General features: G+C 34.7%; 2 protein-coding genes across 4 annotated transcripts; both read right to left on the bottom strand.

Annotated features, from left to right (window-relative positions):
• Nucleotides 1-261: 261 nt before the first annotated feature.
• On the bottom strand, nucleotides 262-8,662 carry LOC114323265 (deaminated glutathione amidase, chloroplastic/cytosolic). 2 transcript variants are annotated; one of them, XM_028270819.2, is made up of 9 exons: nucleotides 7,235-8,662; nucleotides 6,592-6,728; nucleotides 6,148-6,276; nucleotides 5,920-5,978; nucleotides 5,250-5,362; nucleotides 5,073-5,165; nucleotides 2,436-2,538; nucleotides 1,380-1,462; nucleotides 262-624 (listed from the first exon to the last, which is right to left on the bottom strand). In XM_028270819.2, the coding sequence occupies exons 1-9, from the start codon at nucleotides 7,532-7,534 to the stop codon at nucleotides 583-585; spliced, it is 1,059 nt and encodes a 352-aa protein (XP_028126620.2). In that variant the 5' UTR covers nucleotides 7,535-8,662; the 3' UTR covers nucleotides 262-582. The 2 variants fall into 2 exon arrangements, with proteins under 2 accessions (XP_028126620.2, XP_082730451.1); XM_082874325.1 differs by having other exon boundaries at nucleotides 507-681; nucleotides 1,381-1,462.
• Nucleotides 8,663-8,892: 230 nt separating this feature from the next.
• PGPS2 (phosphatidylglycerolphosphate synthase 2) lies at nucleotides 8,893-16,487 on the bottom strand. 2 transcript variants are annotated; one of them, XR_003651066.2, is made up of 8 exons: nucleotides 15,881-16,439; nucleotides 12,715-12,812; nucleotides 12,548-12,598; nucleotides 12,266-12,379; nucleotides 10,087-10,143; nucleotides 9,900-9,985; nucleotides 9,448-9,637; nucleotides 8,893-9,167 (listed from the first exon to the last, which is right to left on the bottom strand). XR_003651066.2 is itself a non-coding variant. In XM_028270821.2 (7 exons), exons 1-7 carry the CDS (start codon nucleotides 16,269-16,271, stop codon nucleotides 9,517-9,519), a joined length of 918 nt encoding a protein of 305 aa, XP_028126622.2. In that variant the 5' UTR covers nucleotides 16,272-16,487; the 3' UTR covers nucleotides 8,893-9,516. The 2 variants fall into 2 exon arrangements, 1 of the variants encoding a protein (XP_028126622.2); XM_028270821.2 differs by having other exon boundaries at nucleotides 8,893-9,637; nucleotides 15,881-16,487.
• Nucleotides 16,488-19,274: the final 2,787 nt, after the last annotated feature.

The raw sequence follows: 19,274 nt of genomic DNA, 5'->3' as shown, positions 1-19,274 counted from the left end.
CGCTTTTTCTTAATTGTATCCTTCTATTTTTTTTTGTACAAAATCAACTTTTTAAAGTTTCTTAGAAACTAATGTTTGCAAAAAAAAATTATTCAAAAATAATTCATTAAATAATATTTATGTACATATTGTGTTTTCAAAAAATTACAAGAATAAAAAGAAAAAGAAAAAAAGAAAAAGAAAAAATATTGCATCAGAATTTGCTTTCTTCATTAAAAATAAATAAATAAATAGCAGTAGTTGAAGATGAAGATGAAGATATTACAACAATAGACAAACAATTTATTCCATAATGGGCATTACTAGTCCACACTAAGATCTGTAAGAGTGCCAAGAATGGTCACCCCATGCTTGCATGAATCACTAATGCAAATTATTCAACATTGTGAGAAAGCATGTGATAGCATACATTTTTATTCTGACAACACATTACAACAACTGTCAACGGAAAAATAAGAATGCGCGGGGAATGGCAGCCACCACAATTACTGTAATTTTCATGCAAATTTGACACATTTAACCCAGTTTTTGACCATCCATCTAGGTAACAGGAGGTAATCATATAACACCAACCTTCTAGTTTCACAAAGAAGCTGACTTCCAGAATTCATCAGGCTTCTGATGCTGAAAAAGAATGTATATGACAGTTGAAATAAAGCAAAAGTGGCTGCAGCGATTCACCGAAAAAAAAATAAATAATAAAAAATAAAAAAAATCTCAGCACATGTGAAGGCCTAGTATCCATAGTCTCTCCTGTTACAACTCAATTAAACAGAATGCAACCAGCCACAATCCTGAGAAACCGCCATATCAATACTAGAAAGAAACAAGGAAGAGGCAGAGGCCAGTCCTCTTATAGTGATTGGAAAATAGATATTATAGTGTTGCAGAAGAATATACAAATAATTTTGAACTCATACGAGGGGCATTACTAGGTACAATGGTAAAAGCACAGGCTGCCAAGTGTAAGAATGCAGGTTCAAGTCATTGGCAAAGGTTATGTTTGTCCTCAATCTTACCCCTCCCAATGCCCATGATTATAGGAACCAACAATGGGTAACGTCCCAAACACCAAGGAAATACAACTAGAAGATTCATCAAAATCGAACATCATCATTTAGATTATACATATATGATATATACTCAATAAACCATCTTCTCCTGTGAGAGCCTTATAAATTTGGTTGGTTGATACAAAATTAGGAAATTAGGGCTAAAAAAACCACCAATATAGAAGAATTAACTACACATTGACTATCAGGCTCTTTTTATAGGATAAATGTATTAGGAAATAGGACTAAGATAACATAATGTAGGAATAGTAAAGACAAATAGAGCTTTGTCCATTGTGTTCAGGAAACAGTTTTACAGAATTTTACCTTGGAAATTGGCATCTTTGCTCTAACTGAATCAATCAATGAAAAATCAATATCTGCAACAGTAATGCCTGTTGATAGTCGATCTGAAACGGAAAAATAAAGCATGAATATGGGCAAAGAGGATATGCTTAAATTCTTCTTACACCCACCTTGAGTGTTAGAAATGACATTCTACTAAAAAATGGCATAGCATTAATACAGACACCCAAAAAATTCCAATTAATAGGAAGAAAAACACTTTCTTCTAAGAAGCAACAGAACAACCCATCTTCACTGTCAGAGACTTAATTGTGGTTATGTTTAATCCAACCTTAAATGATTCAGATCACTAGTCTACTGTAATTATTTGGTAGCTCAACTACTGTAAATGTTTGACAGAGATAAAAAATAATAATAATAATAATATAAAAAATAATTGAAAACCAGTCAATAAAATATAGTTTGATCCATTGGTATGCTCTTGAGCTGCAAAATTGGGAAGTTGTATACTTGTTTAAGTGTTGTGACTATGCAGACCTACTGGTAACTTTATCAATCATATCACTTCCTCAGGGCCGAATTTAGCTTGTTTTTAGAAGTAAACCACTAATATTTTTTGGGTCCAAAGTCCACAAATGAACCACACAAAAGGGGCAGCTCCAATTAATAAGGGCTCTTAAAGCAAATCCAAGTACTACTCAGGTGCAAGAGTGTCATGAGGGGAAAACTTGAGGAAATAATAGAAGATGAAGAAGACTATTCCCAGTATTGAAAGAAATGTTTTCCGCGGATACAGTAATTACATGTCAACACAACCATAGTTTCTTCCCTACTTCAGATTCAGCATTTTATCAATAAAGACAACATAACACATTGCATTACAAAAAGGATAAAAATAAATACTATAAACAGCAAAAAAATTGCTCAAAATTTAAGTTCATTTACTGCAATTTGCAAATATGATCCTAGCTCATCAGAGAGAGAGAGAGAGAGAGAGAATTAAAATTACAATTCTAAGAAGAGAGGCAAGCAATCATAAATGAAGCACCAAAATATGCAAAGGGAAATAGTTCTCACCAAGTAGCCGACCAACTACAGTCCCCCATGGATCAATTATTAAGGTGTCACCATAGCTCTCTCTTTTCTCATTATGGTTTCCAGCTTGTGCAGCAGCTATAACCTGATTATGCATTTACCATTGTTATTTCCCTAAAATTACCTATACATAAGAAAGCACACATGAACACTAGCTCTGTCACACAGTCTTGCCATAAGTACAAAGAGATAAAAACAGTGGCCACAACATGGGATTGAAAACTCATATGTGCCTGTTATGCAACCACGTCAGTATGTGTGATGTAGTGAGAAAATGTAAAAATGAGTCTCCTAATTACCTCAGCTGAAAGAAGAACGTGATGGTGATGTTAAAGAAGAAGAGTGGCCAGGTAACAAAGCTTCAAAAGTAATAAATCTCATGGTTAGAAGACCAACAAATCATCATACTATAATCCAAGAGTGACACCCAATGAACACAAGGCTGGCTCATGCATAGGGCTGCAAATAAATAGAGTTGTTCGTAAATAGACTCGAGCTTGGCTTGGTAAAGGCTCATTCGAACTAGGTTCGTTAAATTTTTATTGCGTTTGAGCTCGAGCTCTTTAAAATCTTAATAAAGATAAGCCCAAACATACTAAAGTTCAGCTTGTTAGCTGGCTCGTTTAACATTTATTTAAATAATAAAATAAATATATTATTTATATATTAAATAATATAAAAATATGTATAAAAAAATAGGATAAATATGTTATTTATATAATTAAATAATATAAATGTAAATAATAGTTAACTATAGATAATACATTTATATAATAGTAGTGATAGATATTATTATTTTGCTAAGATATTGACTTTTTTTTTAGTATGTTTATATATATATATAATGCATATATAATTGTATAATCAAAGTTTCGATTGTAATTTTAGTCTAATACACAAGTATGGATTTATAATTTATTTGGCTCATTAAGGCTTGTGATTAGGCTCGAGTTCAAGTCAAGCCTAAGCTAACTTGGATCGAACTCGGTTCGTTAAATTTTTATTGCGTTCGGGCTCGAGCTCAAGCTCATTAAACTCTTAATAAATAGACTAAAACATCTAAGCTCGGCTCAGCTCGTTTGCAACCCTACTCATACATTAAGTCATTGCTATGAAGCACGGATACCTCTCCGAGAGCTACGTATCAGTGTTGGACACGTGTCAGATACAGACACGTGTCGGACACGTGTCAGATACAGACACGTCCCAGAAGGTGTCCCAAAATTTTTTTTTTTGCAGCCAAACACGTGAGGGACACGTTTCAGACATCACGGGATCAAAAACATAATTTCTAAAACTTCAAGTAGGGGTCAATTTGTAAAAAACAAAAATTGAAGCAATTAAACCAATTTCTAACTTAGATGTCGAACATAAAGAAGAGAAGAGACTGAGAGAAGGTTGCTCTTTTCTCTTTGCTCTTGTTGTTATCGAAGGTATGTTCTTCGATCATCTTCTTCTTCGTTTGATCTTCTTCTTCTTTCGATCTTTTCTCTCTGCTTTTCGATCACTCTCTCTTAGTCACTCTCTCTCACTTTCTTTTTCGTTCTCCTTCTCTCTCAGTCGCTCTCGCTGTTTCTTCGACTTTCTTCTTCGTCTTTTTTTTTTTTTTTTTCTTTTTATGCTGAAGTAACCACTCTCTTCGACTTTTTATTTTTATTTTTATGTTATCTTTTTTTTTTTTTTTTTTTGCTTTTCTCTGTCTCTATCTCTGTTATTTATTTATATTTTTTTAGGTTGATTAATTTATAAGAACAAATTAGTTTTGTTAATTTTAATGATAAATGTTTGTTAATTTTATTATAGGAACCATTTTCTAATTCTGAAATATAGCAATGGCTACTGTGGGTGGTAGTTCTAATGACATACTTGATGACATATAATAAATAAATTTAATTATAATTTTACGAAATATAATAAATAAATTTAATTATATATATTGAACATGTCCTCAGCGTGTTGTGTCCCCAATTTTTTGAAAATTTGCGTGTCGGCGTGTCCGTGCTTCATATTCATTGCCTATGGTCCCATTCTCTCTCTCTCTCTCTATATATATATAAATAATGCTTTTGACTTTTCATCAACTATCCCCCCCCCCCCCCCCCCAAAAAAAAAATTTGTAGCTGCAGCATAATTAAAGAAACAAGGCTAACTTGATTCCCCAGAAAAACAGCCTCATACAGTTTTTTGTTTTACTCTCTCTCTTAAAGAAACAAGGTCCCACTCAGGATTAATTCTTAAACTTTTATCACAAACATGTTGAAAAAATCGCATTGAAAGTGTTAAATCAATAAAATTCGAAGTTTCACAAATAAGGGATGATTTGTTGCAATTAGAAAAAATTGTGAAAATCCTAAAACAAGAAACGAAGTTAAAATGTTTAGCAATATATGACATTGAAAATTTGAGTTCTTGTTGGGCATGCATGATTATTTCATGAGATATATAATTTGATGTCAATTCAGTTCATAAAAGTTTACAATCAAAGCCATGCATATTGAAATAAATCTGTCCTATATCACATTAATTCCAGTCATACTACACTTTATAAATACTAATAATAGTAATAAATATCATAATCATTTGTTATTATAACAGCATGGGATGATTCAGATTTCGTACATAACATTGAGTTTCTATGGCACGAGCACGGAGAAGAATTTCCCAGTGTGCCTGGCCAGTAACTTTTGTGAAAGCCGCAGGTATCAACAATACCTACAGATTGGATCACAATATGTACATGTTAGGCACAAAAGAACCCTCTACTCTATAAAGATGAGGAAATTGCTTTGCTTGTACCTGTGCTTCATGATTGAATCTCAACTGCTGATAAATCTCAGGGAACCTCAAATCATAGCAAACTGTCAGACCCAAACGTCCAACGGGGCTGTCTACCGCAACAATTTTCTTCCCTAAAAAAGTTTACCACTTTGAATTGCTCAAATGGTGGATATAAATTATTCCAATCACTATATTGAATTGAAAATTTTACGTGGAGAAGCACAAAACAAAACACAAATTACATGTGTCAATATAATTAAACAAGGCAAACTTCAAAAAAAAAAAAAAAAAAGACCTTGGTACTCCATACATGCTGACTTGATTGGTTCTATTATATACTAATCAGTAGACATCTTATTAGAACTCTAAAGGTATCAACCATATAAACTAGAAGCGTGAAGTGTGAATAGATCTAAGAAAAAGAAAGTATCAGAACACCTTTATTCCAGCAGTTATGCCGTATCTATGTCATAGGTAGGAGGAAGCAACTTTCAGTTCCTTCGTGTTTTCCAAGAGATTTGCAAACAAACTAAGAAAACAAGTTACATATGAATCACATTCAACGGTGCAGCAAACCAAATTAATTGGTTTTTAGTTCCGATTGTGTTTCAAAAAAGGAGGATTTGAGAAGAGAGAAAACACATTTAACCAGTGTGCATATCAGCTATACAAGTAAAGTAATGCATACCTGCTTCTGTAAAGCTGCTTTCCTTGTATGAAGTACCTCCAGGAACATCCACATCAAATCTTCAAAAATTAAAAAATATATATATATTTCTTGAAGTATCATGTCAATTAAACTATATAAGAATCATGACAAGCACAAAGCAACTTGGTCCGATGAACATTTTTTATTAGCTGAAACATGTGAGAAAAGATGGGATGAGTAAGGAAAAGCAAAGATCAAATGTCTTACAAGAACATTTTTGAATAAGTGCTCCTAATATTCCCAGCATCATCAATCAAAACATGAGTGTTACGCAAGTGTGCATCATCAAATCCTTTTTCTTGGAATCCTCCAAGTGACAACCAAATGCTTGACTCCCTGCAAATTATGGAAGCTAGTATGTTATGTAACTAAAGAAGTCATGACATAACATTCATGGAAGCTTATAAAACACTGCACAGGTCACTATTACAAAAATGCATTGCTGAAAAAAAAATTAAAGGACTAGCAGGGGATATTCATAGTTAACAATGAAAGCGAAACACAGAAATCTTAAAATAATCTTATAAATTTGATTGAGCTAGAAATCAATCAATATTAATCTTAGCATGTTCGAGTCATAAACCTAAGGTATTTACATCTAGAAGCAATAAAATGAGAGAGAGAGTGGTAAATTTACCACAGTAGTCTCACCTTGCAAGAGAACAATACCCTTTCATAATAGTTCCATCTAGAGGTTCTGCGATCTTAAGACTGTCCCCATCCTTGGCACCCACATAGGAAAAATTTTCAGGAAAACAGAGCATCTTTGCACCGGCAGCGGCAGCTTCCTTTGCAAATGCAATTCCAACAAATAAATTAAGAAATGTTTAAACACACAAAAAGTATCATCCATTTATCTAACTGATCAATATACTTGGGCTCAAACTCAATCAACAAACAAAGCTACATTTAAATGTTGTTTGATTGTGTTCAAAACAACATCAAAGAACTGATTATAATAAAACACACACTATTTTAACTGATTAAACACAGATTCCTGTAAATTGAGCACTAGGAGTTGGAAACATACTAACACTACAATCATTTAGTAACATACTAAAAAGAAATGTAAAACTAGGAAATCTCAAATTGTCTTATTTTCCTTAGTTTTCTCATCAGCCAAACAGGACATAGAATCAAAGTTACTTGAAAATGCACATACAAAATAGTCAACGACACATCAATCATTTGCCCGTGCTACTTTAACATACCACCATAGATGATTCCAAACTGAGATCACACAATTATTTACAACACAGAGAGAGAGAGAGAGAGAGAGAGAGAGAGAGAGAACCTTGACAAGGCGAGAGCAGGTGGCGAAATTGGCGGCGAGATCGTTGATGGAGGTCATCTGAGCGGCGGCGACTCGGACTGAGTTGGCCATGGCTGACTCGGCGGCGACGGCGCGTAACTGTAGGGACCTGGAACTGGAGTTGATTAATATTGGGCGGGTGGTGTACTTTGGGCTCACCCTGAGTAGTAGAGGAGGGCTGTTTGGTTGCGAATACAGACAAAACGCCATTTGCGCTTTTGGCACGAGCGAGCTCATGGTCTTATTCTTAGATTGGTAAATGAATTGGGTTAAAACAGACATTAATTTTATTCATTTATTTTACATTGAAATTGAACCTTCATTTTTATTCATTTTGTAATAGAAAATGTTTGAGAGATCGAAAGTAAGAGCTCTTAAGAAACTCTAATGGATGGGACTTATTCATTGATTTGATGTTTAGAATATTTTTTTTAGAAAAATGTTTTAGACCAGCTCTAAAAGAACTCTAACTTGTGGGTCCCAGTATGTGATTTGATGTTTTGGCTTTTGTTTTGTTTTTGTTTTTGTTTTTTTTAGGCTACCATGTTACTAGTGCTTTTATTAGAGCTCTATTATTAGAACTCTTAATCACCATTATTTTTTTTTATACCTTGCTATCTTATTAGAGCCCTGGTTAAAACTCCAAATTTAGAGTTATATATTGTTGCTTGTAAATAATACTCTCCCAAAGTTATTTTATGTTTGGCTACATGAGAAATTATTAAAAATCTATGTGCCATTGTTATTGGTCTAAACAATATAATTTATATATTAAAAAAAAGTATAAAGTTGTCAATTAATAATTTTTCTTCCTGTTAGTGACATTTTTATAATGATTCAAGACATGATTATTTGTTTTCTTAAAAATTATTAGTGGTTCGACACTGTATTGGTGCAAATAAAGGATAATTTAGTAAGCCTTTTAGATTAGGTTTTACTAATACCAGTTTCATTGGAATTCTGCCACCTTAAATGAAATTTCAAAATTTATATATATATATATATATATAAAATTCCATTTATTTTTGTGAAAAACATGTTCTGTATTTTTTAATGTTTATCATGACGAAAAATAAAAATCAACAAAAAATATTTATAAGTAATCAATAAAAAATTAAATTTAGGTAAAAAAATGTTTTTCACTATTCAAATGTGAAAAGAGGCTTAGGTGGGGCAAAAAAGTGCACAAGTCGGACCTCTCTCACTTGCTAACACAATTCTTCTGTGATCTTCTACCAAATTTTTAGGTTTTTTTTTTTTAATATAAAAAATGACTTTTGACAATGTTTTTAAAAACATCGTGGAATATTTTTTGCCTCTCCTTTCCAAAAACAAAACAATCTAATACTAAAATATTCTATGTAAGCATCTCACATCAATTGCAGCCGATGTTTAGAATGGACTTATAAAATGGTGCACGACACCTCCATTGAGTCATCTTTTGGATTAGAGCCCAAAAAGGGCTAACTCATGAGGCTAGTTGTTGGGCTACATAGAGTTAGAGTTGGAGTTGGTTGTAGAAGATTAATTTTCCTAGCTCTATATAAACCTGGCATGTGTTCAACTCCACACCACTCAACCAACCAAGTTGTTTCAACAAAATGTAAAATTGCAGGCATAACAAAAATAAATACAACAGATTAATCACAAAACTATTTTTCGCCACAAGCATAGGTAGAGAACCTGTTTGGCAGCAAAGAAACCCGATGTGGGTTCAATTGAATCACAATCCGTACAGTAAAGTAAATGCAAAATTTATATATCACCGTCTGAAAGTCTGTTAGTCATTGTATAAACATTTCCCAACTTCAAATCCCAGTCTCCTCACAAGACTGCAATAACAACTATGTTGAGTCGACTACAGCATTAAAGATCCAGCATCCTCTGAGGTTGGTCTTCAAGCCCACCAACTTCCCTAAGAAAAATAATGAAGAAATAAAAAGACAACGAAACCAACCATTGTTCATGTATATATCTATATTTGGTTGTTCCCTAGGTGAAACAAACCAACCTCAAGGTCATGAGATTTAGAAGACACTAGAACAGGCCCAGGACAAAATAGTGAAACTGATTTTTCCAAACTAATTTGGATAGGACATTTCCAGGCAGCTTCGTCCTCTATCCACGCATATGAAATTTTGTCTTACTATGAAGTTGATCAGTTGTTAATAAGGTACTTTAAGTATACCAGGTACCTCTAAGAAACCGTCTGATACAAAACCTCGGTGACTAGAAAGCCTAACCGAATTGGAAGGCCACCATTGCTACTTCAGCAACACTTTCCATATCTTCCTCATATACACCACTAGTGACCACACAGCAAGCCATGCCGAGATATAAAGCAAAACAACACCAGAAGCTACTAAAGTGGCTGCCCCTGAAAGACTGTAAAATGAGAGAGAGAGAGAGAGAGAGAGATGAACAACAACAAAAGAACAGTCATTTACATTGACCAGGATAGAAAATGAGAATCCTGTATAAGAACAGCAATGCTGGAAAATTTATCCAGAAAAATAATGTGTGGTGGAGATTCATTTCAAGTGGTATGGGTCCCAGTATACAAAAATTGAATCTAAACCACACAAGACATTCTGGGACAAATTTCTTGGCAATTTTTTCCAGTAGAAGAAAAGCGCCAGAGACAAACCTGCTGTCACGGGTTGCCAGGAGGATGGTTAGTGCAGTCATCTGTGTGGCTGTTTTCCACTTCCCCAAATTATTCACGGCAACAGCCTGAAAACGGTTATAACGATTGTCTCATTAAATGAAGCTAGAAGCTATTATCGCCTGCGAAGAGGCATAGGTGGTAGAGAAGTATTGAAGCAAACACAAACCTCTGAAAGTCGACCATTTTGAGAAGCAGCCCATTCTCTAACTGCAGACATAGTTATCTGCAATTAGGTCACGAGTTGATTTGTAAGACATCCAGATCAGAGCACACAGTAACACATAAAATCAGACAAAATATGAACCAAAAATAATAATAATTAAAGCAGTAACAAACATGCCATGTGAGATAAATTCTCGTGGAAAAATAATTTGTGAAAAGCTCTCACTAGTGTGTTCAATGTACAATTCACAACCAAAAACTTAATCTGTATACAAATAAGTAGATATAAATAGCACTGAGTACCATGACCTCATATTCGCCGACTAAAACGTGGGAGCTGACCAGCTCAGATCCACAACTAATGGTACTCAGAGCTACATAGACAAGCCAATCAAGTAGCATCGTATCCAGCATTTCAAAACTGGAAAGAGTGGAAGCATAATACAAGCCAGACTTAAAATTCAACGAAAAAAAAAAAGAAAAAAGATTCACCAGGACATGACAAGTCCTGAGCCACAAGAAGCCATGAGAATCCAGCTGAGGTATAAGACACAAGAAAATATTCATGAGGCGGGCATAATCATTTGTTTTATAGAAATAATTTTTCATTTATAATATTATGAGTTGACGAAAAATATTCAAAATGATGTGCCATGGTGTATGCTTTTTGCAGATGATATCGTGTTAGTGGATCAGACTGGAGAATGACTTAACATTAAGCTAAGCTAGAGACATGGAGAGAAACACTTGAATCTAAAAGATTTATGATGCAGAACAAAGGCACAGTACATGGAGTGTAATTTTAGTAACAGTAACAATAAAAGTAGAGGATAAATGAATATTGAGAACTAATCACTACCTAACATTGAGCATTTTCATTATTTATGATTGATTATTACAATAGTAAAGGAGTTTGGAATTGATGTAATCCATAGAATTAAGGTAGGGTGGCTTAAGTAGAGGAGTGCATCTGGGGTACCGTATGATAAACGAATACCCACTAGATTAAAATGAAAGTTCTATAGAACGGCTATTAGATCAATGATGTTGTATGAGACGGAATGTCAAAACAACATGTAGATAAGATGAGTGTTACTGAGATAAGGATGCCAAGGTGGATGTGTGGTAAGACTAGAAAAAATAGAATTAGGAATGAGTCTATTTATGAATGGGTAAGAGTTGCACCGATAGAAGATAAGTTGAGAGAGGCTAAATTGAGATAGTTTGACTATATACAAAGGAGGCCAATGGAGGCAGTTGTGAAGAGATGTTACAGTGACGGTAAATGGAAGTGTTAAGGGAAAAGACAGACCTAAATTGACGTGGGCAAGTGTAATAAATAGAGATATGAATCTCGTTAATTTGACTAACCAAATGGCCATTGATAGAGTCAAGTGGAGAAGAAAGATTCATGTAGCCGACTCCATTTGATGGGACTTTAAGGCTTGGCTTGGTTTGGTAATATTATGGGCACCTATTGGCTTGTAGTTTCGTGCAATGGTAAAAGCTAAGGATGCAAAGGATGTGGAGTGGACAAATCCAAGTGCAACCACTTTGTGCAAATGATGTCAAAGGCCAGATCTACATGCATCCAGCCCTCCCAGCCCAGCACCCTTCATCGGAGGGACCCACAATGGGCACTGGCATACTTCAGTATTACGAAAACTTTATTTGACCAAACTGATTATGTTTCATTTTCAATAAAAAATTCCCTTTAGAGAGAAATTTTTGGTATGCACTCCGTGAACCGCAATGCCTAAGCAGTAGTCCCAGACCGGTTTTTGTGTTGATGTCTGAAACAAATAAACATGATAGAATCTAATGCTGACAATTCCACAGTATACTAACTATTTTAGAAAGTCAATGGCTAAAAAAAAGTTATTTGGATGACATCAAGGATCATACATATCACACTACAGGTAAGCTAGTATGACTGAAAGCATTCTCTTCTTCATAAGCACTTCTACTTATATTCTAAATCAACCAGTAAAACACAGAGAGAGAGAGAGAGGAGCAGCAGCAGCAGAACAGCAACGAAGAGAAAAGAACCAGATGAAAGGGGCAAACATTGAAGACAAATAATACAGATGTGCACTCTTCTGACTTTAAATACTTACAGAGTAGCATCCAATGAGTACTCAAGATCCATAACAATAACAAATGAGTACAGGATAAGTACTGACCTCTCTACCAATTATTGCAATTGCAGGTACAGTCAGTAGCCATGACACTTGTCCAAACATAGCAACATCGAAGGGTCTGGTACACAACAGGACCAAGGTGGCAGCAACCATAAGCTGCAATCAGTAAGCATGAATGCATGATAATCATATAAGGAGCTCTTTACATGACTCCTAAAGTAAAAATCAAAATCTTTGTTTTCTCTTGCAAGTCTAGAAAACTTCATAAACTCAACCAGTTCAAATTAACAACTCATAAAGTACATCAAATAAGAGATTATGTACCTTATCAGCCACTGGATCTAAAAATGCACCAAATGCACTTCCTAACCTCATCTGGAACACATTAAAGCATGCAAAACTGATAAGTTTGTAGAATAATGTGTGTATTATGTATATAAGAAAGGTCCCACCAATTCTCATTCAGTTTTAAAGACAAAGGTATTGCTCACCTTCCGAGCAATGTACCCATCAAGCCAGTCTGTAATTGCTGCAACAATAAAAATACTTGTTGTAGAAGTTGTTCCCCACCAACCATCCATGTAAAAAGCTATCGAAAACAAGAGCAGTATGTTAGGCCTCGTTTGGGAACAGGCTAATTTAGTAACTTTTTGGCTATTTGGCTAAAAAGGTAGGTAAAAAAAACTTGTATGTTTGGGATGACTTTTTGGCTAATTACGAAAAGATGTGCAAAAAGTAGAGAGAAAAGAGAATCTTTGACTTTTTGGTATAAGTTGTTGGCTTTTTGGCTAATTTAGTAACTTTTTGGCTAATTGGCTAAAATAGCCTCTTGCCAAACGAGGCCTGTGCCATGGCCATTAAACGTAGTAGAGCAATTGAAGAAGTAGAATGATATATTTTTCCAGAAACATAGGTCAGACACAAAGCAGAATAGATGCAACTATGCATTGGTAAATGAAGGCTATTTTATTCTACTTGCACAATAATTTGTTCAACACAAATCAGCTACCAATTATAGAATCTTATCATTATAAGTAAAACGGGAGTGCTTATTTTATTCTACTTTATACTTGAATATTGCCTCCACCTACTGATCTCACTGCTGATGTCAATCAATAGCGATAAGAATCCAGTCACGATGTAACAGATATACATCAAACATATCTTCTATAAGTTAACATTAACAATCTTTTTCCTTAATTTAGCATAGCCACAAAGTTTTGTCCCCGTGTAACATAAAGTTAGGGCGCATTTGGTTCACATTTTGTGTTTTTATTTTAACAAATTTCGAAAACAAAACAAAAACATGTTTGGTGCACATTTTTAGTTCTAACTTTCTGATAACTATTCTCAAAACGTATCAAAAAATGAGACTCAAAAGAGTTGTTTCGCTGCAGATGCATAGTAAATGGAAGGCCATTACCGCTTCAAACTCTCATGGTAAATTTTTCTAAAAAAGAACAAAAAACAGGAAACAAATAAAGCAACCAAACTACCCCCTGAACATCACAAATCTTTGGGCAGTCCCCACAAGAATTTTTTTTTTAATAAATGAAGTGAAGACTGTTGAAGACAACACATAACCAACAAGAACTTAAGAAGATATAGATAAAACATGCATATCAAAATCTAAAGTTTGCAATTACTATTAAAATTATTGGAGGCATCTAACTCAAAACTAATTGACAATAGGTGCAAGGGCCTGTAGATTATATAAATTGAACTTGGGTGGCATAGAAAAACAATGTGGAACACGTATCTAACACTCTCTTGCACATGCGCCCGGTCACACAAGAAGAGATAACATGGAGATGAGAGACGAGAAATAGACTCAAGCGAGCAACTTAGCCCACAGGAGACCATGCAAAACCCAACTTATCATATTAGAATTATTGGCATCCAACAAAGAACCAATTGGATTTAGCCTACGAGTGTTAGAGACTTATCAAACATTGCTTTTCTAAATCACTTGAGTTCAGTTCATATAATCTAGAGACTCCTCTACCCATTATCAATTGCTAGGGGTGGGAATTCCTGACATGACATGATAACACGACTCGAACCGTACACGAAATTAGCGGGTTAGGGTTGAGTATTTTTCGACACGAACACGTATATGACATGACTCGTGAATCCATATAATAAACAGGTCGTGTTCAGGTTGAACCCATAAAACCCGAAAATGACATCTAACCCGTTTATTTTAGCGTGTAACCCGTTAACATGAGCACGACTCACGACCCAAAAATTGCATGTTTACGACCTGTGTAACTTTATATATAAAGTGTAGGTATATATATAGATAGATATTTATATTAATTAATTGATATATATAAGATTTTTTCTTTTCTTTTTCTTCCAAACAAGATTTTTCATATTTGCTTCTCTCTCTCTCAAACATGTTTTTTATTGGATCAATCGTATCATTGTAAATAAATAGGTTTAGAAATTAAATGCGTCAATCGTGTCACCCACAGGTTGACACGATTATTAACAGGTCATGTTAATGTTTGCATATATGACGCGTTTATTAAACAAGTCGTGTTCATGTTCACACTTTCAACACACAAATCCGATATAACACAACCCAAACACAACACGACACGCTTCCCACCCTTATCAATTGCCCATTGGATGCCTTCAATAATTGGTATAAGAGTTGAGTCTTGGGTAGTCTCTAGTGGGCTAGTTCTTCACCCGAATCTATTTTCTACCGTGTCTCATATCTTTGTTAGCTCCACGTGAGGTGCACTAGCTTGATATACATTGTTGGGCCCATTTCCCAACAACTTAAGCTTTTCAAACAATTGGTGACTTAACATGATATCAGAACTCTAGTATGAAGAAATCTTGGAAACCTTGTCAACCCCTCCCCCAAACCCACCCCCCCCCCCCCAAAAAAAAAAAATTATCTATCATTGTGCCCTTTGTTCTTTTTATCTTCATGCACCTTATTCTCTCAATTTGTTTGCCACTACATGTGTGTTACACAGTCACACGTGTGGGGAAGTATTAACTTGATATACATTCTTGGTCCCCATTTCCAAACAGCTTGAACTTTTAGAAAAATTGGTGACTTGGCCATGAAAAACAAAACATATATCAGTGTGCCCCATTATTTATCATTGTGCACTTTGTTCTATTTATCTTCATGCACCTTATTCACTCGGTTTGTTTTCCTTTCCATGTGCGATACAAGGTAACACGCGAGGGGAAGTATTAACTTGATACGGCTTGTACTTTTAGAACAATTGGTGACTAAACCATGAAAAACAACACATATAATTGACCCACAACCGAACAGAATATCTGTCAAACTTCAGCTACATAATGTTCAGAATAACCACCTTAAAAATTGAATATTTAGCATGATATTGTAGATCCCACACCCTAAATAAAGATTCCCTGGAAATCAAATGCATCAAATTACTTGCTTCACCTCTGTGTGCGTCCAAACTCAAGCGCATCAACTCCACAGAAATAAAAATAAATAAATCTAGACATTGTCAATAGAATTTGGGAGAACAATGTGAACGAATTGTATATGAAATAATCAATACCCTTTGACACAAAAAAAAAAAAAAATCCCGGGAAATCAAACAGATCCATAAAATACAGAAATAGAAAATCAATAATGAATAATCGAACAAAACGTACTGCCGACGAGAAGCGGAATGGCGGCGACACGGCCAATGGTCAAGACAGTGGGCAATGTGAGCAATTTTGCAGACTGTGGATGCTGTTCTGGTGGTGGTGGTGGTGGTGATTGGCTGCGGCGATGGTGGTTGTGCACCGCCATTGTCGGCGTCTCCTCCGGCGGCCAGTGATCGCGTTTGTTCTCGGAACCCATCTCCCTCACTACACCGCTAAACCCTCCTGATTTGGAAATTCTCTGACTACGAAAGACCTTATCGTGTGCCGGGAGGCTGAGGGGTGCGCACGGCGTTATCCTCCACCCGGCCGCCGAACACCTCTGTTTTGTTATTACGGCGGCGGCGGAGGAGGATGTGGTGGTGGTGGTGGTGGTGGTGGTTGTTGGAGTGCGCATGGATTTTATAGGGCTTGGCGTAAACAGAGGAAATGATTGAGAATTTGAGGAATAGCATGGTAAAAATATGCACGGGGCTTAGGTTAGCAATGACGGGTGTGTCGGCGGAGAGGCTTATGTTAGCAGACATCAGAGTAGGGGGGCTACCTTTACAATAGAGTGTGAAAATGGTTTTCCAGCCAAATTTTGAGAATCTGTTAGAAAAAGAAAATGACCCGTGGCTTGGGATGGGCATAGGCCTGTTGCCCGTTGAATCCAATTTTATTTTTTTAGGGATTAGAATTATAATAATTTTAACATATAAAATTGGATTGGATTCATATTGTCAATGTGATTAATAAATCAACCATGACAGGTGTCCCGAAAAATCATATCTCAAATGGTTCAAAACATCAAAAATGATGTCGTTTTGAGTATAAAACGATATCGTTTTGACACATTCGATCCACAAAAATTTGAACCACTAAACATTTTCCTTAATAAATTGATTGAGTTTGAAAATTATATTTTTGGTCCGCCCATTACATATTTAATTTAATAAATAAATAAACTTATATAATATATTAAATATATATACACCTTTTTAATTGTATAATTTTTTAATTTATTTTTTATTTGATGTTAATAATTTATTTGTTGATAATAAACAATAATTAATGGTGATTCTAAAGTCTCGTTTGGAAATTATATATTTTAGTCAAAAAGTCACTATAAATTGTCACATCATTATCTTTATTTTTCTACGCATCTTTTTGTAAGAAATAAAAAAAAATTACTAAAAACAAATGAAGAAGTTTGAAATTTAAACTATGATTTTTTTTTTTAATTTGATGTACTACTAACAATTTGGTCCTAAAAACTTGGAGCTTATAGAATCATGGGTATGTTTGGTTTAAATTTTTTTATAATGTTTTAATTGATATAGTATTGAATATCTAACTGTTATTTGTTCGATAGGCCTTTGTTTATTTATGAAAAAATAATAGGTAATTTTTTTTAGTAACTTATGTATGCAGCTCGATGAATATATTTAAAAATTATAATTTATATTACGGTTGGGCTTGGAATGATTATATAGATCCGATGTTCAGGTTGAGCAAGTTTGGACAGACACAAAATTTCTTATTAGATAGTGTCTACCTGACCTGATTCGGTGAATGACCACTCCTACTCCACGGAATTCTCTACGAGCTGCGGTGACAGTGTGGATTCCCCCTCAGCATGGCAGATTGAAAGCTAATTGCGATGTGGCTATGACGCCCGGAGCTGCTAATGCATCCATAGCAGTGGTTTTTCGGGATAGCAGTGGCCTGCTGGTGGACGGAGATGCTCGTTTTGAGGAAGTTCAGTCAGTAATGCAGGGTGAAGCTCTAGCGATTCGATGGGCATGCCTCATGACAAGGTCTCTCAATCTTTCACAGGTGGAAATTGCTGGAGATAACCAATCTGTGATATCTCTGTGTGTCTCCGAAGCGGTCCCTCCATTGGAATGTGCTTCCATCATTGCAGATATCCGAAGCTTGGCAATTCAGTGTAGTTTTTCTTTTTTTTGGACTCCTCGTGAGGCTAACAGAGCTGCCAATTGGGTAGCGAGGGCCTTTCTTAGCAGTGTTCTTCCACCCAGTTGGGTTTGTAATCCCCCTGTTGGTTTGTGCAAGGCTTTAGCCTTCTCTTGTTAATGCAAATCAGTTTCCCCATCAAAAAAAAAAAAAAAAGAGGGCTCATCGCCCTATCTCCTCGAGTGTGCTTAATGCTTGTGCCTACCTGGTTCGTATGTTGTACATTTTGTGCCCAACAAAAACGACTTTTTGGCAAAATATATTTTTGAAAATTTTACCCAAAAAAACAGAGAAAATTATCATTCAAGAGTAACCTTTAAAAATTATTACTCATTAATGAAAATATTATAATTTTAATTATTAATATTTACAATATTTGTCATTTTTTTTTACGACCACTAGTAGATTATTTTCTCAAACAAAAAAATCAAGAGACCATCGCGTAACAAAATAATTTTTAATATTATCAATTTAAATTATAATCTTATAATTTTTTAAAAATTTAAATTATTTATTTATTTTTATTAAATAAAATTGATAAAAAAAAAAAATTGTACTGAGTTGACCAAACATCAACTTTATAGACCAAATAACCCCCAAGGTTGGCCTAGTGGTGTACGTTTGGGACTTAGGAGTTTGCTCCTCTCTAGATTTCAAGTTCAAAAACCTCTAGGTACTATCAATCTATGTGTTGAGTTAGTCTATACAGAGTTTTGTTTTGGCTTTAAATGAATCCCCCGCTTATGGACGGTGGGATTGGACTCCTAGAAATTAGTCGAGATGCGCGCAAACTGGTTCAAACACCCTGAGTTATAAAAAAAAAAAAAAAAAAACTTTGTAGACCAAATTAAAATCATAGGTCGAACGTGTAATGTTGACTCCAAATCAAAATTACAACTTCAACATGGCTTTAAAAAAAAAAACACACATACACACACATATTTTGTCAAATATTTTTAAATAATTGTGTAAAATGATTAATTGCACAAACACCGCTCAATTATCACTGTCATTTTAGCACTCAACTTCAAATTTGTTATTAAATTCCCCAACCCCAACTATTAATTGTTTTCAACTTTCCATACAAGAAACATTTGTCCCTTTTTTTAATTTAATGGTCTAACTATTAACTAATTCAAAATTGAAGTGATAGAATGATAGAGATGTATTTTAAGATAGTTATGGAGTCAGGGTCCTCTGAATCATTTTAATAACAGTCAAAAGTGCATAAATGAAAATTGAGAATTTAGAATTATCTAAGAGTAAATATTTTTGTTATTTAAGATCGATTATCACAATAATTTGAGAAATTGAAGTAGATGTGGTCCACAAAATTAAGGTGAGGTAGTTTAAATGGAGGAGTGCGTTTGAAATATTGTACGATAAACGAGTACCCATTAGACTAAAAGAAAAATTCTATAGAACGACTATTAGACCAACAATG

Source organism: Camellia sinensis, chromosome 1, assembly GCF_055761805.1.
Source record: "Camellia sinensis isolate YWXY chromosome 1, ASM5576180v1, whole genome shotgun sequence".
In the NCBI taxonomy this organism is placed as follows: Eukaryota; Viridiplantae; Streptophyta; class Magnoliopsida; order Ericales; family Theaceae; genus Camellia; species Camellia sinensis.
The sequence above is the reverse complement of the archived record's forward strand: the minus strand, read 5'-3'. Positions and strand labels throughout refer to the sequence as shown.

What these genes read in the sequence shown, in the direction of transcription:
- PGPS2 (XM_028270821.2), bottom strand. Translation starts at nt 16,271, where the DNA reads ATGCGCACTCCAACAACCACCACCACCACCACCACCACCACATCCTCC. An exon ending in TTGCAATAATTGGTAGAGAG is followed by an intron (nt 10,144 to 12,265) that starts GTCAGTACTTAT and finishes ACCTAATTGCAG; the next exon opens with ATAACTATGTCTGCAGTTAG. An exon ending in CTGGCAACCCGTGACAGCAG is followed by an intron (nt 9,638 to 9,899) that starts GTTTGTCTCTGG and finishes CTCATTTTACAG; the next exon opens with TCTTTCAGGGGCAGCCACTT.
- LOC114323265 (XM_028270819.2), bottom strand. Translation starts at nt 7,534, where the DNA reads ATGTCTGTTTTAACCCAATTCATTTACCAATCTAAGAATAAGACCATG. An exon ending in ACTTATTCAAAAATGTTCTT is followed by an intron (nt 5,979 to 6,147) that starts GTAAGACATTTG and finishes TAATTTTTGAAG; the next exon opens with ATTTGATGTGGATGTTCCTG. An exon ending in TGTAGTTGGTCGGCTACTTG is followed by an intron (nt 1,463 to 2,435) that starts GTGAGAACTATT and finishes TTTCCGTTTCAG; the next exon opens with ATCGACTATCAACAGGCATT.